The sequence below is a fragment of the Schistocerca gregaria genome, chromosome 3, assembly GCF_023897955.1.
Source record: "Schistocerca gregaria isolate iqSchGreg1 chromosome 3, iqSchGreg1.2, whole genome shotgun sequence".
Lineage (NCBI taxonomy): Eukaryota > Metazoa > Arthropoda > Insecta > Orthoptera > Acrididae > Schistocerca > Schistocerca gregaria.
The window spans coordinates 249434036-249459178 of record NC_064922.1 but is presented as its reverse complement, the minus strand read 5'-3'; the positions used below and the strand labels follow the sequence as shown (position 1 = coordinate 249459178).

Below are 25143 nucleotides of genomic sequence, written 5' to 3'. Positions count from 1 at the left end.
ATGAGTGCGAATAAAACACACATGTGCATGTGTCTTTTACTCTCTTGTAAAAGACTCTCTGAAAGCTAGCACATTTTATTTTTATGTATGCTTACAGACAACTCAACATTTCTGCTTTGCAGCTAAAGCTCTCCTCTGATAATTTTGCTGCTGTGGGTGTGTACACACATCCTGCTGCACTGTTTCCCAGGTGCTTTGGACATGTGTATGTGCAGCAGTTGGATCTTCCTACAGTTCTACAGATGTATGGATGCATCCTGAGCTGCCAACCTCTCACCGCTTTGGACAAATTATTTCCATATCTCGGTGAATAAAAGGTTTTCAAGTATTTATCATACAACATGTGCTTAATTGCATGCTAAGATTTGCAAAAAACTCATTATGATATCTTTAACCATTTATAGGATGACGATTGTTATGATCACAATTCGCAGTGCGCAAGAACATGAATGGGCACGTCGCACATAAGTGTCCTTCCAAAATAAAGCCCAGCAACTTGATAATGGAGCGAGATATCTTACTGCTCTTAATTTTTAAATTTATTTTCGATATGTTATCTACATTTCATTTGCTGCAATGTACGAGCTAAAATCAACCATATTCAAAGTTTGCACAGTGCATTTTCATCTCTGTGCTCTCAAATTTTGTGCAGTGTATTGCTTAATTTGATTTAGTGTAGAAAGTATGACTGATCATGAAACAAAATTCAGTTCTTTATCAAGTGAAGAGACTAAAATGTACAAAAATCAAATATTTTTCACCTAATAGTTCTCAAAATGTCGGACAATATGTATTTTGTATTGGCCGGAATGTCATCTCTCGGCACAGGCACCAGCATTTGGTGAGCAGTGCAGCTGTAACAAAAGCCACCTCAGCACAAAATGCAAAGAGCATTTCTGGAGCAGCAGAAGGATTAATCCAAATGTACTGATGTTGCAAAGCTGTAGACTTTCCAGTAATCTTCAGTCAGTTATTGGCACTTTCAGTGTAGTACCTGTTTGATTCCAAGAACTTCTGCATTCATTCCTATAACTACTCAAAATGTATTTACATGCATAAATGTATTTACATGTATAAATGTATTTACATGTGTCTTTGCACAAGGCAACAAAAAAACTCTTGCCATCCATCTTAAATCAGAGCTCATGCACTAGCCTGTAGTAAACTGCTACTCCAAGGACGATACACAGTATGGCATTTATACACAACCATTATTTCTTAGTACTTTACTTCTTTCACTAGTGTGTTGATGTTTTCTTATATATATCATTTCTCACATATGATGACAATTACGTGAAAGGATGGTACAGGCAAATGCACACAGTAAAATATATGGCCTAATCTATTACACATCCCATGCTAAGAAAATGCAAATGGAAATGGCCCTACACTGCATTTGGACAGGCACTGAACCTCTTAATATTATGACCAACGTACGAAGCATTTAGAGGGTTCATGATGACTCCATTACTTGTAAAAAATATTCACAGCAATAAGCCTCAACAAAAACTACACACCTGAGGATTTCTTTTTAAAATCAGTAACTGTTCCGACAATATATTTAAGGCAGATAATGGGAGAAAAAATACTGATGTTCAATACAAAACTATAAATGTTTAATACTTGAGTATTCACATGTACATCACTTATTAAAATACATCACGGATGTCTGTGTAGCACTGTTCTGTTTTATCAGAAATATACAGTAAATATATATATTAAATGCTTCAAACTTCTTTTTGGCATGAATAATTTGTGGTAACTGAGTCCTGTAAATACACCATGTTCCTTTGGCTACCTCAGGATCTGCATTTTGCGCTGTTGCCATGTAGCAAATTTACGGTAAGCTGCATTCAGCAGCTGATTCAGGTGACTAGTCAGATTGTGGCTCAAGGGTGAATATTCTCTCAGCACTCTATCCTGAAAAGATTTTCATAGGTATTAGCAAATGCTAAAGCTCAAAGATGGAAACTTGCCAAATGAACAACTTATAAAGCTTTAATTATTCAACATTATATAAAGTAAAAATGTGAACGAGAGAGAGAGAGAGAGAGAGAGAGAGAGAGAGAGAGAGAGCACATATTTGCCATTAATATGAGTGATGGAAATACTGCTATTAAGAAATACCTCAAAAGGTTTCAGCCTAGCTGAGTGAAACCTGTGGAGTGCTTCATGCATATGGGCTGCTTTCTGCTCTAATGTTGTTGTAGTTGGGGGAAAGCATGCCCAAAAATGGCGTAGTAGCTCACACATTGACATGTACAGATTCTTCAGTTCCTTCTCAAGATCCGGTGGCACAAGCTCTGTAAAAGTGTGTCATATCTGAATCAGATGTTTCTATCATCAAACAATCATTTCCACAACAGAAACATTTTGAAACTTATGATTTATTTGAAAAATAATGCAATTAACTTAAAGGATTGATGTCACAAATGCAACTCACGTGCTAGAGATTCCTCCTGGAAACCTTTCATTAATGCACCTCCTGGAGTCAGTTCTCCTAAGGCACTAACAGCTGATGCAGGATTCACCAGTGTTGTATTATGCCGCTGTAATACTCCCCAACTTTGTGCCTCTCTGCCAAGTTTCATGGAGGATCCCAAAAGCTGTTCTCCTGTCAGTCCTTCAGCTGGGTCAGAAAAAATAAAGCTTTGCAATGTTTCAAGTGTTTAACCTGGTCCACTCAAATACCAATATGATAGTAAATCATCAACTTACTTCCAAATTTATATCTAAACTAGTATTTTTAAATATGGTAATAGGTTCTTATTTTTTGTTCAACTCATCCCTTATTGAAACTAAGTATCAAGATGAGAAAATTATTTTCAGTTTATACTTTTAACACCAATCTTCTGGCTGATTTGATGGATCAAATGCATATACCATTGCACGAATTAATAGTAATAAACATAATCAATTTTAACAAATTAGCAAAAATCACACAGCAGAAAAAACTTAACATAGTTCTCACAGATGGTGACGTACCTTTCCCAAACAATTTATTACATTACAAAAATGTCACCCATTACTCCAGGAACATAATTCACATTTAAGGAATTTCAAATTTAGGTAATTACCTGAGGAGTCAGGCATTGGTCCATGCAAATACCTATCAACTCTAGACAGACTGAGCTGTGGGGCACTGACATTATTGGACTCACTAGTGGCATCTAGGTCTTCATATGTTATCTTCTCCTGAAGTCTTAACTGTAAAGAGAAAAAGTCAACACATTTTTATGGAAGTCTAATCAGGTTAGTAGTCCATACATAGAATACAACAAAAATCATTGCTTCAATAACTGGGTTGCCACAAGTTTGCCTACGTGAAATTTCCAGCTATTTCCCTGATTTCCAGACAAGTTTTAGCATTTTTTCCTGACAAATTTTGAGATCTCAAGGGTAAGTTAAGATTTAAGTTTACTATCATTGCAGCTATGGTACAAGAAACAATTGTCCAAACAAGGAAATATCTAAAAAACTTTCAATCAGAAAGCATTTCCTGATGTCAGCAAAAATTTTAAGTACTAACATCAAGATCTTTTGCAATAAACCGTTTTTAGATGGAGAAAGCAAAGCCAAATGATGTGCGAGTTTCTTTAAGACCATTAATGTAATTTTATTTCAATAAAACTAAACACTTTGGGTGACAAAAATGCATATTTCCTTGGTGTCGCTAGACAGATTGAAAATATCTTCACTGACTTCAGAAATAACCTTGGAAAAAGTAGGTCTCCTGAAAGAAGTGTATAAGGCAGAGAAGAATTATGTAAACCAACACTATATGTAACTGCCAATGAAATGTTGCTTCTACTACATTCATTATTGTCTTATTACCCACTGTGTTAACTTTCCTTTTGAGGAATAAAGAATTGCATATTGTACAAACAGCAGGACACAGTTTTCTTCTTCTTACCATCCGTACTCTTTATACACAACACACAGACAGCCTAGGCCTGCGGCCAGATCGGTGGCACTAGACTCAATGGGCAGGGCCTGCACATTAGTGGGAACCGAATGGCTTCAGGTCGGCAAGCCCAATCCAATACAAACAACCACAGAAACAGCCTGCAGTATTGGCCCGTTGCAGAAATCCACTTGTATTGCCAGCTATTCACAAGCCACAGACAGCATATTGATGAAATAAGACCACTGATCAATCCAAGCACAGATAACTTTTCCAATTACTTTAAGAATCAATAATAGAATCAATAATAATGAGGATAAGTAGCAACTCACCATAAAGATGATTGCCAACCTACAGACAGGTACATAGGAAAGAATCACACAGTCACAACTGAATTTTCAGCCATAGTTTTTGTCAGAAAAATAGAGCGCACACACATTCACAATCACTCAGACAACTAATGCACACATGACCACAGTCTTCGGCAGCTGCGTCTACAGTCTCTCAGAATCAGATCCAAACACACCACCCGTGCATCCCTGACTGCAAGCTGAAGGGAATGGTAGGAAAGGGAGAAGCAGCAGTAAAGACAGAGTAGCAAAGCAGTGAACGTACTCAGCTGCACCCAGCCAGCGATGATTCATGACAACTCAGTAAGCAAACTATTTCATCTACCAAGATTTTTGCTTTTCCCCCTTCAAAATTCCCTGATATTTCCTCGATTACCCTAATGTGTTCAAAATTCCCTGATATTTCCCAATTTCCAGAACCTGTGGCAACCCTGAATAATAACAAGAAGCAGCAGCAGCAGCAGGAGGAGGAAGAGGACAACCGAACTCAACCTCAGTAAATAAGCCCTCATCGAAAAATCTAACAAGAATGACTGGTGAATATCTGCTCATGAAAACCAGTGTTACAGGGCAATTATCTGTGTCACTCTTCTTTAACAGCTTTCTGGACAAAATTCATCTGAAAGAGGAAAACAAATTTAATGGTCAGAACTAATGTAAACCTATACAACTAGGGTAACAAGGACATCAAAATAGGGCGATTAGCTTTCAAAGATGACTTTGCTATCTTAATGAATGAGCACACCATTCCAATCAGAAGCCCACTAAAAATGTGCTGAAAAATTTAGTTCCAAAAACTATTCTCGTGCTCAAACTGTGATATCCAAAAATTGTCCTCACAGTAGGTCAAATCAAGACACTCCTACTACGTAGGTAAGATCCTTAAACCACCTGGAGGAATGGGGGCAAACAGAGAGGGGATGTGTGAAGCAGCCTGAAAGGAGAATGCAAAAGTATGAGAAAGGTTCTCAGCTCAACTACAACAGAAGATGGCTACAGACTAAAATCCTGGAAAACAGAAAAATTATCCAACCCTGTGCCAGATATCTGAAGAAAGAACATTAAAATTCCATTGATGCATTGAGACTCCCAAAAACAAGACTTGGCAAAATTTCAAATTACACAGTTTGAAAATTCTATACCACTGACTCAAAATGTCACAAAACATCCAAAAAGATGCCAAATAAATTCTTGGTACGTTTTAGACAAACTCTCACATAAAAAATTGATCGATAGGAATCGCAGTCTGCAAGACTGCAAAGGAAACCAGAAGAAAATGGACTGAAGAATGAAAGGACTTGCATAAAAAATGAGCTGCATGGAAACTCATAAAATTTGATCAAAGCTTTGCATGATCCAGTGGAAATAGGTACACAAACGCAAAGCACTGTTAAAACTGACAAACTAGTCATTTGTAATGTTTTTTCACTCATTTACTGGAAAACAATCAGCTTTGAAGTTTTCCAACAACATTTATTACTAGAGTCAAGACTTCTTATAACATCATGCTGAGCTGAATCTATAGCATTGTAGAATGATAAGATACACTATGGAGCAATGGTACTAATCTCCCTTTGGTCATTTTTTTTCTCATTCAATTTGGAATTCCGACATCATCTAAATATAAAAATCCTGAAATTTATGCATATTAACAAATATCTAATCATTTTAATGAAAATTAACATCTTTTTTCTAATTACTTGCCGTACACAAAATTCCAGTTATTGTAAATATAAATTCCTAATAAAAACAAAGATTCCCAAGCAGGAAAGTGCCGGTAGACAGGCACAATAAAACACACAAACACACACACGGAATTTCTAGCTTTTGCAACAGACGGTTGCTTCTTCAGGAAAGAGGGAAGGAGAGGGAGTGTACACCTGTCCTTTTTCTCCCTAAGGCAAGTCTTTCCACTCCGGGGATTGGAATGACTCCTTACCCTCTCCCTTAAAACTCACATCCTTTCGTCTTTCCCTCTCCTTCCCTCTTTCCTGAAGAAGCAACCGTCGGTTGCAAAAGCTAGAAATTCTGTGTGTGTGTTTGTGTGTTTTATTTATTGTGCCTGTCTACCGGCACTTGCTTGGCACGTCTTGGAATCTTTGTTTTTAATATATTTTTCCCATGTGGAAGTTTCTTTCTATTTTATTTACATCATTCATTTGAATTCCTAATAACCAATACTAAACAATGAAAAATCTAGGATGGAATGTAACAATACTATGAAAAGGGAAATTGCCACTCACCATATAGAAGAGATGCCGAGTCACAGACAGGCAGTGTAGTTACAGTTGCCTCAGAAGTCACGTTAGTGTGAGTGAGTTTTTTGTTGGCAAAGACCTATGAGCCGAAAGCTTTATTTGGAACATTCTTTTTGTTGTGCCTATCTCTGCTGTATGGTAAGTGGCAACTTTCCTTTTCATAATATAATTACCAATATTTTATAGAAGATTTTTAACAAAAATGGTTTCAATTAGGAAAACTAAATTTTCAGAACAAAAATTTAAAATCAAATACTTTTTATTTTGGGTAAAGCCATTGTTGTCTACCACAGACATGGTGTCTCAAAACACCAGTTGATAAGGGTCTTGGAAGCATGAGAAAATTTTCACAGCATCAAGCATGCCATACAAATGCTGCATTTGCAGTTGCCACTGTTTCACAGTTTTGGGAACTAAACAGTACTTATCTGGAGCCAAGGTAGGGGAACTGTCACAAGGAATAACATATTTAAGCTGCCAGACATACTGGAACTAATGCACGAAGCTCTGTCACAAATCATTGCTGAACACTATCTGAATATGAGCAGCACGTCAAAAGAAGGGGAGAAAATGTGGCACTTTGATGGCTTCACAGTCTCCGTTGCTGATCAACTGTAAACATAGCAGATGAGAGTTTCCACATTGAAATGTACTTCTTGGATTAAATATTGATCTAGTTCAGGAATTACTAGATGACTGTAAGAAATGCTTTCAGTGGCTTCAATATTTAATGTATGGTGGAAGCCCTGCAATACACTTTAGGAATTTTCATTGCTCTTATTTGTAACTACAATTTAATGTTAGCTAAGAATGAGAGCATGTTATGCTTACTGTCTGGTCCTCTAAGATGCATACAGTACTGCTCGAATTTTACCAAATATTTCACTCTACTTAAAAAACAAAAGACATTCCAAGCTATATTGTTGCTCTGCTCATCTCTTTTTACATCTTAATTGGAACTATTCACATTACTGCACAGTAGTTGCACCAGCTGGTTGGCCAATGCTGTCCAAAGTAAATGTTTGGGTAATGCTGTTGTCCCTTATAGACTAGACTGTGTGCATAACGCACACCATAAAATATATCTTTTTTATTGTACTTTACTCTAGATAGCCTGGCTTCTGCTCCACATGTCTTTATTGAATATTCCTTTGATACATTATAAATACTTCTTTATGAATTAGTTACAAGGTGAGAGAACAATGACTAAGAATCTCATCATAATGAGTATACAATATGTGGAACACAAATGTGAGTGTAGAAGTTGTGTGTTCAGCAGATGCCACAATCCCTGATGACCGTAACCACAACCAGCAGAATGATTCAAACAATATTTGTATGTCTAACTGCAATGACGACGACTTCTTATGCGTATTCTTATCTCAGATGACTTCTGGATCCATTGTTTAAGCAGCCAAAACAATTATCTGTGAGTGCACTGAAGGAGGCCAAGACCACTTTATTAACTCCCAAGGTGCAGGTGAGACCTGTTTAGGGATTGTATAAGTATCATCCTCACACTACTTTGATACGAACAGAACCAAAACTGAAGGAAGGCCAGCCAGTCTAGGCATAATAAAGATTTTTCAAGCAAAATTTGATTTCAATTTTCCCCAGCTTGTCCTCCAGGACAGTAGCAATTCACTCCAGTAGCAGCTACTGAAAGTACACTTCTCTGTCCCCTCCTGAATAAACTAGCTACCGACATCAAGTCTAGCAAACAGGAGGTGTGAACTGGCTTGCATTGTATCTGCTGACGAAGCCTTGGTGAGCAGAACACAAAAATTAATCTCTTGTGATGCATCCTTCCAAGTTCTGAGTGGATGGCTCCCTGCTATCTGACTGGCTCAGCACTCAGAAACTTGCCACTATCAGAACTTTAAGTGAACCATCATCACTCCACTTGTTCCTGTGTTTCACAACCACCTAGACCGGCAGCTGTTATATTTCCACCGCAGGTATGCCCATCTCTATTCCATGCTGTCACAATATTACAATACAGTCAAAGTTTTTGTTACTTCTCATTTCAAATAACCTCATTACCTGTAAACCCACCTGCCCATCCTTGATTCAGACCACCCACTTCTGGCATGCCCTGCACACCACTTACATTTTACTGTTTGCTCATATAACAACTTCAAATAAAAACTACTAAAACTGACAAAAATGGTGCACTTTCATCAATACTATGCATCATCTGACAAATTCCAGTCACAATTGCAAAGTGAATAAACTAAGCTTTAAATTTGGTCCCTCAGCCAAACTACTTTTTATATTTAGCTTCACTGACTTATTCCAATTTTCAAACTTGACGAATTAGTTTGGTGGAAGAAAATTTGTATCAAATGAGGAACTGAGTGTTGCCATCAATGAGCAATTCTACAGAATGAAAATAACTGGTCCCTCAGACCAAATTTACACTATGGATAGAGAGTCAACAAATACTATTTTGTTTTAAAAAAATTCTTACTTGATATTTTTACTAAAATTATTTGCAACAATATGTGTATGACTTATCAATATAAAACTCATTATCAAAGCATTTTACCCAATGTTGAAAATAGGACAAATGTACAAAGCACTGATATCCCTGGGTTAAAAGTAAGTTCAAGAGATTTAAAAAGGAGCACAGAAGTGTGTTTAGCATATTGGTCCAAGCAGATGAGAGTTACTAAGTGTCATCTGCTGCATTTAAAGCCCCCTTTCAACAGCAAAATGTTAAATAGGAGAGAGGCAACATACCACAATTTTTAATATCAATTTACTAATCTAAGTTAAGCACAAAGTAAGTTTTACCTTTTTTACATTTGACTGTGGTTCACTGTTTATATTTCCATTTATCTGGGATGGTGACTCTGGCTGCTCATACGTATGTTGCTGACAGGCTTTTAATACCATAATTGAATGCTGGTTAAACCTGCAAATATTTGAAAAATTAGTATCATGAAACATTGCAAGTGACAACAGTACACATGACTTCTGCACATGGTAAATGTTGAAGCTAATACATCTCATTTTATTTTAAAATTAAAAATAGCTGCAGTTCAAGGAAAATTGCATACATTACATACTATTACATAACACAAATTAACAAATGCTCATGCAATGATGGGGAGTGGTCAGTTTTAAAACTCATTTTGCACAGTTGTTTCATTTCAACAATTTTTCCCTGCCCCTCCTAAGTTCCTTTATTTTTAAATCAAATGGCATTCAATAAAAGCATGTTATCTGTGGTGCACCCAGTGGTTTATGTGCATTAACAACTGTGTGTTGAAGGGCATTGTTGTTGTTGTTTTCAGTCCTGAGACTGGTTTGATGCAGCTCTCCATGCTACTTTATCCTGTGCAAGCTTCTTTATCTCCCAGTACTTACTGCAACCTACATCCTTCTGCTTAGTGTCATCTCTTTGCCTCCCTCTTATGATATTTACCCTCCACACTGCCCTCCAATGCTAAATTTGTGATCCCTTGATGCCTCAAAACATGTCCTACCAACCAGTCCCTTCTTTTTGTCAAGTTGTACCACAAACTCCTCTTCTCCCCAATTCTATTCAATACCTCCTCATTAGTTGTGTGATCTAACCATCTAATCTTCAGCATTCTTCAGTGGCACCACATTTCGAAAGCTTCTATTCTTTTGTCCAAACTAGTTATCGTCCATGTTTCACTTCCATACAAATACTTTCAGAAACGACTTCTTGACACTTAAATCTATACTCAATGTTAACAAATTTCTCTTCTTCAGAAATGATTTCCTTGCCATTGCAGTCTACATTTTATATCCTCTACTTCGACCATCATCAGTTATTTTACTCCCTAAATAGCAAAACTTCTTTACTACTTTAAGTGTCTCATTTCCTAATCTAATTCCCTCAGCATCACCCGATTTAATTTGACTGCATATCATTATCCTTGTTTTGCTTTTGTTTATGTTCATCTTATATCCTCCTTTCAAGACACTGTCCATTCCGTTCAACTGCTCTTCCAAGTCATTTGCTGTCTCTGACAGAATTACAATGTCATCAGCGAACCTCAAAGTTTTTATTTCTTCTCCATGGATTTTAATACCTACTCCAAATTTTTCTTTTGTTTCCTTTATTGCTTGTTCAACATACATATTGAAAAACATCGGGGAGAGGCTACAACCCTGTCTCACTCCTATCCCAACCACTGCTTCCCTTTCATGCCCCTCGACTCATAACTGCCATGTGGTTTCTGTACAAATTACAAATAGCCTTACCATAATAGTCTTACCATAATGTAATCTATTTGATACCTTTTAGTATCTCCAGGATTCTTCCATGTATACAACCTTCTTTTATGATCCTTGAACCAAGTGTTAGCTATGATTAAGTTATGCTCTGTGCAAAATTCTACCAGACGGCTTCGTCTCATTTCTTAGCCCCAATCCATATTCATCTACTATGTTTCCTTCTCTCCCTTTTCCTACTGTCGAATTCCAGTCACCCATGACTTAAATTTTCGTCTCCCTTCACTACCTGAATAACTTTTTTTTTTATCTCATCACACATTTCATCAATTTCTTCATCTGCAGAGCTAGTTGGCATATAAACTTTTACTACTGTAGTAGGTGTGGGCTTCGTATATCTTGGCCACAATAATGCGTTCACTATGCTGTTTGTAGTAGCTTACCCGCATTCCAATTTTCCTATTCATTATTAAAGCTACTCCTGCACTACTCCTATTTGATTTTGTATTTATAACCCTGTATTTACCTGACCAAAAGTCTTGTTCCTCCTGCCACCGAACTTCACTAATTCCCACTATATCTAACTTTAACCTATCCATTTCCCTTTTGGAGTTTTCTAACCTACCTGCCCGATTAAGGGATCTGACATTCCACGCTCCGATCCGTAGAATGCCAGTTTTTTCTCTCCTGATAATGACATCCTCTTGAGTAGTCCCCGCCCGGAGATCCGAATGGGGGACCATTTTACCTCCGGAATATTTTACCCAAGAGGACGCCATCATCATTTAATCATACAGTAAAGCTGCATGCCCCGGGAAAAATTATGGCTGTAGTTTCCCCTTGCTTTCAGCCATTCGCAGTACCAGCACAGCAAGGTCGTTTTGGTTAATGTTACACGGCCAGATCAGTCAATCATCCAGACTGTTGCCCTTGCTACTACTGAAAAGGCTGCTGCCCCCCCCTCAGGAACCACACGTTTGTCTGGCCTCTCAACAGATACCCCTCCGTTTTGGTTGTACCTACGGTACGGCTATCTGTATCGCTGAGACGCGCAAGCCTCCCCACCAACGGCAAGGTCCATAGATGTAAAAAAATTTTGAACAACAATTCCTGCCAATATTTCTAAGTTGAATATGTAAAGTTTTACAATATTTCTGGAACTTGACAATAGTTCATGGACATTAAACTGAAGCACAGGGGCTTTGCTAAACAGTGTGTTTGAGAAATGCTGCTCCAATGTGCAATTAATTGCTTCCATAGGTATAAAATTCCTTCATGCATTTTAATGGGTACCAGATACAAAAACATACTGTACCAGTAGCAAGGAAACAAGTTTCCCAGTGACTAATATAGTGTCAACTTACAGATAGCTATGAAGTTATTTCTAAATATACAAATACTGAATGGAAGAAAATATGCTGTAAACAGAAGAGTATTCTTTAGCAAAGTTATTTTACTAGATTTGAAAGCTTGGCTGTCCCTATAACAATTTTATGCTTGAACAGGCACAGCTCTGAAGCAGAGTTGCCCCAAGATATGTACTAAAATATATTTCTCAATAATGTATTACAGAATTTAAAATCAAAGCATTTCACACATGGTCAATGTTTTTATGACTTGATATCAAGTAACATTCATCAACAGGCAGCAGCCAGTCTTTAAACTGCTCCTTGAAATAAGGATTAGCTCCATGCAGTAAAGGTTTGAAGGTGCGGCTCCTACAGAATACAGCAGTAGTGAGCACAACCTGAAAGTGTTCTATCAACCTCCACACAATTTTCACATTCCATTGCTTACATCAAAACTGAATGAATCAAGGGCTGTGCTACTGAATCCCTATATCCAAATTTCTAGTATTCTTTGGTGTCTCATTAACTAACCATTTCTATTGATGTTCTGGTAGTGTTTTTAGTTTTTGTTTATGACATTGGCAATTTTATCCACCACAGGAATTATTTAATTGTATCTCTAGAGTAAATTACAATACAGTAACTTAAGTGTTGCCATTCAGGACAAGTTCCATGATTGATTAGAGGAAATAAGCACAGGACACATATCCATCACTACTGTTTCCTTGCTTGCTGATGGCATTTTTTAGGATACATTGTGTTACTAGCGAGTTTCTTTTTGTGACTTGTGTTCAACTTCTAGTGCGTTATTTTCTTGTGAAGTCTTGCAGCAGAGTGCGTGTCTGAAAAACTGCAATATAAATTCAGTGTGCGATTTCTTGTGCAAAAATCTGGAAAATGAGCTTAGGATGAAAGTTAACAACTTAGTTGCACCCAGAACCAATCTAAGCATATATCAAGAATGAAAACAAAGAACAGTTTAAATCCAGGCAAGAGTAAACATGCACTTTTAACAGAACATTGTACGATGCAGCTGAGTAGCTCTGAAGTAAAATGAACATTTTTCTGTTTCACCTGTCTTGTTACCATGTAGCAATAGAGCCTAGGCTGGGAATGGCACCACAGAATTGAATTTTCATGCAAATGATGAAAAACCAATTCTGATGAAAGAATTCCAGTGAAAACAGTTTTCTTAAACTTTTAAAGCTAGGGAAAGTGGATATTATGTGCCAACTAAATAGTGAATACAACCTCAACCCCTTAATGGCAAATGTCACCAATTCACATGATACCAATGCTGTGCTAACAATTGGCAGGTTAACTGTTTTCAAGTACCATTGCCAGAAGGTGCTGATTCTATTGTGACTAATAATGCTTCTAGCAGGCACTGCTTTCTTCTGTGTGTTTTGGGCAGCTCTAAGTCACGAGGATTTTTTTTTTAATCTTGGGAAACAACTATTAACCCAATGGCATACAATTTTTTTTGATATGGTGTCACAGCAGTAACCTCATTTTTCAGGATTTTCCTTTGTTTTCACAGCAACACACTACAAGCTGTGTTAAGAGCATTTTACTTACTGGAGGCATAATTACAGAAACCAGTACCTGTAAGAAGTATTGACCCCCAACTGTTGAGACAATTGTCTCAATGTGACAAGGCAGTGAATGGCTGTCTCATAAAATTCCCGGGGCTGCGATATTAACCAGTTTCGCACATACAGCTGGACGTCACTGTACAAGGTGAATCTTTTGCCCCCAAAGAGCCTTTCCAAGGGGACCAAAAATGGCATAATCACAGGGAGAGGGGTCTGGACTGTATGGAGCGCAGCCAAGAATGTCCCATTTGAATTTCTGCAGGAGTGCCGCGACTGTGTTGGCCGTATGAGGCTTTGCATCGTCGTGGAGCAGAAAGACCGCACATGTGATATTGCCTGGTTGTTTTGATTTGATCAGTTTGAGAAAGGTGGTCAAAGTTTGCAAGTAATGCTGGGCATTCGCTGTTGGCTTATACTGCAGGAAGTGAATCAGAAGGGGGCCATCTTGGTCAAAGAAGAATGTCAGCATAACCTCTTCTGCTCTCATGTGGATGGCCTTTGCTTTTTTTTTGGTGGTGGTGACCCTGGATGCTTCCACTGGGGACTGTCATTTTGATTCTGGTTTGAAGTGATGACAGTGATCTCCAGCCACCAGTCATGCCAGGAACACATTCCCTTCCCGAGCATAGCACTGCAGAAGAGCAAGACAGTGAGCCATTTGACATGTTTCCTGGTGTTATGGGGGCACCCATTGGGCAAACACTTTGTGCATGTGCAGTCATTCCTTCATGATGGTGTGGACACTTGCAACACTCAATCCAACCACAGCAGCTATGGCTTTCACTGTCACTTGGCAGTCCTGGGTAATGAGTGTAGCCACCAGCTGAACCTGTCATCAGTAATGCAGTGTGGTGCTCCAGACTGTGCATCATTGGCTAACAACACCCATCCTTCCCTGAAGTGCTTGTGGCCTTGCAGGAGACATGCAGTGTTTGCTGTACCCTTGTGACATTCGTCAATGAATCCATTCCTCCAACTACTCCCACTGTCAGAAAACGAACAACACATCTTTGCTCATCTTTTCACACCTCCATGTCACTATTTGCAATGTGACTGGCAGCGTTGGATGATTGATGCATGCTGCTGCTAGCTCTGTAATATTAGAAATGGACAAACTTTTTCATCCTAGGGAACCAGTTCACTGGTGATCGCTCTTTTTTGGAAACTTGATTTTTACTCAGTCATTGTTCATTTGTACATGGTATATGGTTCTTATGAAAAATTGAAAATTAGTAGCTTAGGTTTCAAGACATAAGGTGCCAAGAGGGGACACTTGCCTCCCCTCTGGAGAACAGAGTTGTTATTCATTACATAATTCTCACACACTAAGTAATTTTTGTGATTCTGCAAAACCTCTCGTTTAGCCAACTGTAGCGTCATGTGGCTGATTGCAATTAAATAATATAAGACAGCGCATAAAAAGTGGCCCAGAGTACAAACTGCTTGCCAACTACGCACGATTTGTTGACCACTACAAGCAGAATAAATAAGCATATAATAATTAGGCAGTAAAGAAATAACAAATAAGCTAACGCAAACAACAACTTTGAAACAACAGATGATGACCGGTGAGAGACAGTGAGCAGTCTAGTACTCTTGAGCTGGTTTTTCGTGCACCACCCTGAACCACTGGAATAATATTGTAGAAGTTATTGTATTCTCCTCACAAAATGAGAGACCAGACACACTAATATGGAGCATGGGCTTCATTCGGTTGTAAACTGGTCTGCCTTCCGCAACAATGAACATGCTGTTTTACCTTTTATCAAAAAAGACTGAAAATGAGAACTTGTGTGCCATGCTGACACTTTTTACATGTCTAATAAAAAACTATTTTTATATCTTCTGCTGTTTATCGAAATAGTGAAGCAAGCTGATATGTCCTTTTGTTACATGTAAAGATTTATGAATTACAAACCAAGCCGTATTTATGTAATTTACTTAATTATAAAATAAATTTTAATTACTGGTGGTGGACACTGATTAGAATACGAAAAGAACCAAAGACGAGAGTTCAAAAAATATTTGAAACAGATCTAGAATGGGCATGCGCAGGGAACGAAATGAACAACAACTCTATACTGAACTAACTAGGAGCAGTTGGCAGTGGAACTGCGACGAGTGGCCACGCCAAGAAGAACATATCCGGCCAAGGGAGACAGGGACCAAGGCTGGAACAAGACAGACCGTTTCCTGTTCCCAGGAACTATAAGTAGAAGCCACGATCAAAGTAAAGTATGAAAGACCATTCCTTAGAATTTGTTCCTTGCTCCTTCCATCTGTCTTGGTGAATCGTTTCTTTGGACCCATTAGTTCGCAAACTACCCATCTACTCTTTATAGTCACGTGACGTGCATACATGGCCTCTATCAACATGCTGTGAACTTTCACACTCTGGTTGGAACCAGACCTCGTTACACACGCTACAATATTACCCTCCTGTCACCGGTTTGCGCATTACAGACTCCAGTTCATTTCTTTTTGAACACCCCTTATAGTCTTAATGGATTTCTTCCTTGGCTTGAGCATCCACAAATCCCATAATCAGTAAGTCTAATGTTATTCAGGATTTCTTCTACCAGGTCAAGATGAACTCAAAGCCTCCTACTATTAGAGTCCATCGTATAATCTACAACATTTCCATTAAGAATTTTAATGTCTAACACACACACACACACACACACACACACACACACACACACACACACACACACACACACACACACACACACACACACACACACACACACACACACACACACACAAAATCTGTTTATATCTCTTCATATATATTCTCATAAGAGGGTATGATGCTAAGTACTGATCATGTGCATCAAGTCCACCCATTCCTTTGTTTATGATCACTGATGTCATTAGGTTACAGCTTAGTCTCCCCATTTTTTCTGCTCTACATGGTCAGGTCAAACGTGAATGGTTGACAGAATGTACATTGGGTTTTTGTTAATCCATTTTACAGCAAGAACTTTATTGGCTGATTAAAAAGTCAGTTCGCATTTCAGCACAAGAATTCTTTAACTACGGTGGCATGTTGTTCTTGTTTGGTCGTATGGTTCCAACTGTGTATGCCTTCTTCTGTTATAGCTTTAGAAACGAGGTGGGGGAGAACTATACCAATTACCCACGTATATTTTTCTCCATTCATCCAGTACAGCCTCAAATCCTAAACACCTTTCTCACTTGTTGGGTTGCTGAATACTTTTTCTACCTCAAGACCTTGTATAAATTTTAAAATTGTTAACAGTATCCATCATCACTTTAACATACTTTTGAAAATATATAATCAATCTTGCCCTCTTTAATAGGTTGTATTGTGCATATGACAATCTGCCCCTGAATTTCTACAACTCATCAATACAAAAAATTTTACTATGCTTGTACACACTGAAATCTGCCAAGAATAATAAGTAGTAACTTGTCTGATCTTCCCGAGTTTGTCATGCTGCGTACCTGCAGAAACATTAGCAAAATTAAGATGCCTTGAGATGGCTTTGAATCTAGTAAAAGATATGCTTTTACAATTAGTAGGAGTCCGTATAATTTTTCTTTTTGACCAGTTACCTTGTACAGGTAGTTTCTTTTTTTTGGGACTTATCATGCAGAGTACAAAGTGCACCTTCATCTCATTTATTGTCACAGGAAACTAGTGTGCTTTGTCAACCATTCTCCTATGTTCTGCATGTACAGTTTATGTTTATTGCAAATATTATCCTAGTTCCACTCATCAGTAACTCAACGATCCTATTGGTGACCCCGCAACGGCATCTTGATTGTCGAGGGGGAAAATCTCCCTCAATACAACCACTGCTAAAATTAACAGCAATAGCAGTCCTCAGTTGCAAGAAATGGAGTCTTGACCCAGGTTTTGATACTGCTATGAGTGCCTTCTTCAGAAAACTCTCACATTGGCTAATAACATTGTTACAAAATTGCAAGAAAGAAAATTTTTTTCTGAAGTGTAAGCACTAGCTAGTAGTACAAGAAAGAAGCAGTACTTACATGTCACATGTCAAACTAAAAATCAAGCGATAAAGCTTTTAATTTAATACATGACATGTAAGTACTGTTTGTTTTGTACTACTAGCTAGTACTTACACTTAAAAAAATTTTCTTTTCTGCAATTTTGTAACTATAGTTTTATTTCCAATGAAGGCACTCAGCAGTGCCAAAACCTGGGTCAAAGACTCCTTTTTTTGCAACTGAGGGCTACTATGGCTGTTAATTTTACGAAGTAAATGGTCACTGACCGCGCAGCCATGTCCACAACTTTAACAACCACTGTTGTCACACACTTCTGATTCTATGCTTTAGCTGTTTTCAGAATCAATTTCACTATCAGTATCATTCACATCACTTTCTTCACAAATATCTTTCACCTTTAATTTTATACGGATCTGTCATGTTGTGCTACTGAATTTATGAAAGCATGCCAACTTTGCATCATAACATGCAGTTGCATTTGAACATTTCCAGTCAACTGTAAGGCAGACGAGACATGCTGCCATCTAACATGCTGCTGAACTAAAAACAGAACTTTCAGTAATGCATAACATGCCTCAGCACCTCACAACAAGGTGACTGTACAGTACCTGCTATACCCATCATTGTATGTAAATACACATGAGCGCAATGACCAGTATACCTGCCATTGTACACCAATGGGTTAAACTGTTTACATTTAAAATGAAATTGTTACAGATGATTTTGTGGCACACAAGGGGAGATTTAATCTAATTAAATCTATTATAATTTAATAATTAAAAAGGTGAGCAAAATAAGCATTAATAGGTGATACAAATCAATTTCATTGTTATTCCTACTTATTTAACCTACTAAATGAAATCCATATGAAGAGAGATCTTTAATGTGCCGCATCACAAACTGAATCTATAAAACCAACATATACTCTCAAACATTACAGACTGAATGCACAAAAATTAAACATCTCCAGTTTAGAGATTAAGCATGCAACCAAGCTAGTAAACTGCATTACAGATCTCTCTAAAACTCATCTTTTATTTTTTTTTTTGAGAAATTATCGAGAAATGTGATATATGCAGATAATTATGCTATATATAGATCTTATTGTGTTAACTTTTGTGTTGCTTAGGTGGTGAACTGAAAGGGAGGTCCAATATGTAAACTTTTCGTTAGGTGTGATATGGGCATCTCCAACCCCCCTACGAAATTTTTGTTGAAGTGCTGTTAATCTTTAACGGCCTGAAATCTAGGTTTAGTTCCAATTGATAAATACCACACCTGTTCTTTTAATTCTGATAAGAGATGTGCGCACACTTTTATTTGTATTAAGACTAAAATAAAATTACTCAGGCCAATGGAATAGAAGTTAAGAATGCATGATGTATACAAATAAAAGACTTTGCTGCAGTACATCAGTACATACTGTTACAAGCTTACAAGATTTTATTCTCTCATACACATGTTGATGTTTGCATGATTGTGTGTGCACTTAAACTTTAACTCACCTCTTTATCATATTCTGATGAACCATATTGCCACTCTGAGATGTGCCAGACTTCTCGATTCCAGTGCCATAACCTTCATCCAATGTGGTGTCTTCAAATTCTGTTATGTTTACAAGTGGATCTTCAATACCGCAGGTGATATCTTTCTTCAGTTCTAAAAACATTCAATGACAAATGCAAAAAATGTAATAGGTCAAAAGTAAATGACAAGTATGAATTTAAACAATGAACTCTTAAAAGACATTTATGAACAAAACTATCTGCAAACCTAAATTCTCTTCCTAATTTTCTGCATTATGTATCATCATTGTAGAAACAATTCTTAAAAACCGAGAAATTGCTATCAACCCAGAAACAACTTTTGAAACAAAGTAGGGATCATTCAACCTATTCTATTATTTAATGTACAAACAATGGGCAGTTATTAAAAGTGGTGGCAGAATGCATTACTGTGTCTGGCACAGCTTTCAGATTCAGTAACCCATTTAGTTGAAATGGTAACACACTCATATGTATACCTGTCCACAAAAATTATAGTTTTTACTAGGGACTGCTCTGCCTTTGTTCTTGACAAAAGCAGCCAAAACAATGTATTTAGTGTTCAAGTAAGGACTTCAAGAGAAAACCTAAAATTTACTGCACTATTTAAATTGGGAGGTCATTTGAAAGATATGACAATTTTCACATTAGTGGACATAATTATTTACAACATTAACTGAGGTTCACAATATGGAGCAGAGTTAAATTTAACACATTCAATTCCAGCATGATAAAAGCAATGTATGATCTCTTGTGGCAGACTATCAAACTTGTTTCGTGTGCATGCAGGAGAACCTTAACAGAAATATCCATACTGGTCACTCCATTTTTAAAAAGTTGTGTGCACTGTTTTAGCCTCTAAGCAATGCTGCTTCCATTCTTAATTGCTGTCACAGCAGCTTTGTTACAGCTTTCACACTCAGTTCAAACAAATTTTCAACAAGATGTACTGAACAATCTCTAAAGGTTAAAGGACTGCATAATTTTTTGCAGTGTTACATAGATACTCAATACAGTGACTATTGTTCAGTTGCAAATGAAGACAGTCAAGTTTAAGCTGCTCCTGCGCACGTGACATCAAGCATTCTCCGACAGCCAATGACCATTTAGTAGTGTTCAGATTGTTCTGCTGTGAATGTCTTACCTAGGGCAAGCATTAAACGTGAGTGTAGTGAGTTACTTAGTGAATTTTTGTATTGTTTGTTGCAAGTTGTCTGTGGTGGTGGTTGTAAGTGACAAATTCTACATATGCAAGCGAGAGAGACTGCTGGATACATAGTTTCAAGTGCACAGCATCTACATGCATTTCACCTAGGCTCATTAATCTCATTATAGAACAATGCCAGTTGTCCAATTATTCAAACTAGGCCAGTCTAGAAAGAGCATTACGACAGTACACCACAAAGTAGTCGCCAAAAGCTTACTATGATTTGTCATACTGCAAAGAGTTGCCAGAGTCATTTCTGCACCAATGTAGCAAAATCAGCACAGCAATAATTACAACAAAACTGCCTGTCTCTTCTGGTACTTATTGCCTAATGGAACTGAACAGACTCATGCATTCACCACACAGTGCACCATGAGAAATTGCTGAAGACAAACGCTGTGATGTTTCATTCGGAAAGGACAGCGACTATTCCATTTCCACCTTTTCCTAATTGATACAGCACTCCATTTCTAAACAACCCTGTTGTTGAAAGAACATTATGCTCTTATTTTCTTTCTAATTTTTCTTCTGAAGTGTCCAGAAAGTCATATTTAGCACACCTTAAATTGCAGCCATCCAATACCATACCACACCCATCAAGGCTTTCTCTGTGATTGCAGTTAACAATTTTCTTCATGTTAGTCTTCCAAACAATGTTTTACATTTGAATTCAACTGCCACTCCATTAGCTACATGGAGTAACTTAGTTTGAAGTCAAGGAACTAACTACTTATAATCTGAACATTTATAAATTTTATACTATGTACTATACGTAAAATATAAGGAAAAAGAAAGTATATCAACTGTTTAATATACAAAGAAACAAACACCAGACATACTCAAACTACATAATTTATTTAACACCATTAGGTGTTGGGGATTGTGTGTCATAACTGCTGTGGAAAATCCCTTTATACAACTACAGAATTTGGTAGAAGGTACATATTTAACACCCTTGCATTTTTCAGTATGGTACAGATGTAAACATTAGGCTTTGCTACTGGTCAATGTCTTGTAACAACCAGATATTCTGCTTTCACAAACATTGTCTTTGTCAACTGTCAACCAAACAGACCTTCCAAGCTAAGCTAGACCTCTGCTCTACAGATCAGTGTCACTGCAACCATAGTATCAGAGGGGATTCAATACCACACTTCAGCTGTGCATCTTAATATGAAGACCACAGATGGGCAACAAATACAAGAACAACATTTTAAATGTTCTGGTAAAACATAGATACTTTTGGATTTAATGAGTACACTCAATGGAAAGCAGAGATGCTGAGTTGTCAATATGCACACACAAAAAGGAAGAAAACTTGCTAGCTTTTCAACTGATCTTTTTTCGAGCAAGCAAAAAAAAAATAAAAAATAAAAAAAATATACAAGTGTACAACTGCAACACTCAGTGCACCTACATTACTATAAGCCTCCAGATAGATTAACAGTGCCAGTGCTGCATTTCGCTTTTCAGTAGGTGGACTACGTTGTGATGGTTGTGTCAGATGGAGCAGGTAGTGGGAGAGGCAGGTGGCACAGAGATATTGCAGGTGCGTGGCTACCAGCTTGGAGGGAGGGACATAGTTTTCTGGCTAGGAATGCAGGGAGGGAGAGGTGCCAGGTACATGGGTTAGGCATGCAATGCACATTTGGAGGTGACATGGGAATGTGAACTGGAAGGGGGTGATGGCATAAAAGGAGGAAAATGCTGGGTGGATGGTGCAGGGACACTAGGTCACGAGAGACAGGCCAGGACAGTACAGGAATGAAGGATGTGTTGCACTGATAACTCTTCTGTGTACTTCAGAGAAGCTGTTTATGGAGGGGATGATACACAAGGCCCAGTTTTAAATCTAGCATGTTTTACTCAGCTGCATTTTGTGCAACCGAGTTGTCAACATTGTTCTTGGCAACAATTTGGGAATGGTCATTCACCCTGGTAGGCAGCTACTTGGCATTCATACCAACATGTGGCCTAACCATCCTGTCTGCAGACAAAGTCTCCACCACTGCCATGATGCATCTCAGTGACTACTTGATTAAAGGCCTCTGCCAGCTGACTTCTATCTCCCTCCTCACCCCAATGACACTCCACAATCCACTTTCTACATGCTCCTATAGAACCACAAACCCTACAATCCTGGAAACATAGTAGCTGCCTATTGTGCTCCCAGTGAAACACTGTCCACTCTTGGTGGCGACCTCCTCCAACCAATTGCCCAGAACCTAGCGTCCCATATCAAAGATACTAAGCACTTCTTTCCCCGAATCTCCACCATCCCCACCCATTTATCTCCTGGATCCCTACTTATCACTGTTGATGCCACCTCCCTCACACCAACATCCATGCCCCTGCCCTCAACACTACCTCCTCAAAGTCCTACAGACTCAACCCATCACATTCTCCTCACACCCCTTACCAACCATACCTTGACACTCAACTTATTTTCCTTTGAAGGGAAGGTATATAGACAAATCTGCAGAACAACCATGAACACCAACATGGCACTCTTATGCCAACCTGTTTATGGGCTATATAGAGGAAACCTTCTTAGCCCTTCAAAACTATCAACCCAAGTCTGGTTTGGGTTCACTGACATCTTCACGATACATTCATAGAGCCATAGTACACTATCCTCATTCCTTCCCAACTTCAACACCTTCTCTACCACCCACTTCACCAGGTCTTCAACCCAACATGCTACCTTCCTGGATGTTTACCACATCTAAGGTGCCTATCCACACCTCTGTCCTCAAACTCACTAACCACCAACAGCAATTGCATTTTGACAGCTGCCTTTCCTTCCATACCCAAAAGTTCCTCCCATGCAGCCTAGCCATCTGTGGGCGATAACTCACTTGCCCAGTATGCTGAAGATCTTCTGACGAAGCAAGCTGGGATATTTTTACTTTCTCGCCTATTTTGCCACTTGCCTCCTTAAAATTCTTTTTTTTCCACTTTTAACTAATTACCATTAACATACTTTAGTATAATCTGCATTTTCACAAGAAAGAAAGGTTGGCCCTCAGTTTTAAAGAATATAACACCAGATCTAATTTTGTGCTTAGTTTTATGTACATAATAGATCTCATTTATTTCAACTATTCCTAGTTAGTATCTTTTGTTATAGGGTGAAATCAGTAATTGTTTTGCAACTTACATTTTATTGTTTGTATAAACAAATATAAATTCTGTACTAATTATAAACATTTGGAGGGATAACTAATAGTACTCTTAAAGAATCTATTTGAAAACATGTTAGCAAAGCCAACCCTTAATTTCAAAGTAATTGACAGTTTTGACAAAAGTATTGTTTGCGTAACGATATTTGTTAATTTTATGATTTAAACAAATAATTCAGTTTAACTCTTTAGTGCAAGGAACTGTTAAAAAGAACCAATTTTTCAATGTATTCAGTTAATTTAATGAGTTAAGTTTTAATTGGAATTTCTGTAAATTTAACTTTGAACAATGTGTAGTTTCAGTACCTATTACTGTGAGGATATATAAGATAGTCAGTCCACGGCCTAGTTTCAGACAAGAACCTGTGTTGGCTAGAACAACAACAATGCATCAAATTAACTGTGAAATAATTAGGCCATATGTTAAAACAATGACAGTGTCTGTTCAATACATACCACAATATTCTGCCACACTTGTGAGCTTTGTGGTTAGATTTCTACTGCTCATAACGTGCAACAGTAAACTATTGAAGCAGTATGTGGATGTTCGCTAGCAATCTATTAATGAAACTTTTGAGTTAAACAATAGTGCACTAGCCATATAACTGTATTATTGGGGGAGGGGGGGGGGGGGTTGTGAACGGTGAAATAAACATTTGTGAAACATAAATGTGAATGTGGACTACATTATTTAAAGTTTTCTGTGTCTGACTTCCACCCACAAATTTTTCAGCCAGTATAGCAATGCAGTACGTCTACACCTAGCACAACAAACAAAGAAATAAAGAAGGCAAATGTCAATCTCTTGGAAGCCTTCACAGGTGAGCACTACCCATGAACGTAGTCTGTAAACACATTTCCCATACCATATTCTCACACACCAACAATCAGCTACAAAGGAGCACCCTCTTGTCATCCAGTATCACCCTGGACTGGAACAACTGTACCACATCCTTCGTCATGTCTTTTATTACCTCCAACATGCTCTGAAATGAGAGAGAGATCCTACCAAAGATCCTTACCAACCCTCTTATTTTAAGTAGTGTTCTCTCACCCACTCAACCTACACAACTTTGTTCATCCCTATGCCACTCCCACTCCCTTGCCACATGGCTCATGTCCCTGCAGTAAATGTGCAAGACCTGCACAATCCACTCACCCAGCACTTCCTACTCCAATCCCATTACAAGACTATCCTACCCCACCAGAGGCTGGGCCACCTGTAACCTACAATGTCATACCAACTCTTTTGCAAACACTGCACAGCCTTCTATGTTGGTATTATTTCCATCCAGCAGTCCACCAGGATGAATGGCCACCACCAAACTATCGCCAAGAACAAAGTTTATCACACAGTGGCAAAATATGCAGCTGAGCATAACATACTCAGTTTCAAAGGCAGATTCACAATCCGGATCTTCTGGATTTTTCCCTTCACCACCAGCTCCTCTGAACTAAACACATGGGAGTTATCCTAACAACACATCCTTCACTCCCTAGTCTCAATCTCCCACCTGACTATCCCCACCACAACCCAAGCCACCTG

At 38.1% G+C, this 25143-nt stretch overlaps 1 protein-coding gene across 1 annotated transcript in view; it reads right to left on the bottom strand.

The window, feature by feature from the left end:
• Positions 1–1594: 1594 nt before the first annotated feature.
• The window catches only part of LOC126354781 (general transcription factor IIH subunit 1), a 28435-nt gene continuing 4886 nt past the window's right edge, over positions 1595–25143 (bottom strand). The window contains exons 6-11 of the mRNA XM_050004678.1: positions 19170–19323; positions 9309–9429; positions 3078–3207; positions 2444–2629; positions 2128–2303; positions 1595–1920 (exon numbers count right to left, since the gene is read on the bottom strand). Of these exons, the coding sequence (XP_049860635.1) occupies positions 1795–1920; positions 2128–2303; positions 2444–2629; positions 3078–3207; positions 9309–9429; positions 19170–19323 (893 nt within the window). The 3' untranslated portion in view covers positions 1595–1794. The remainder of the gene's footprint in view (positions 1921–2127; positions 2304–2443; positions 2630–3077; positions 3208–9308; positions 9430–19169; positions 19324–25143) is intronic.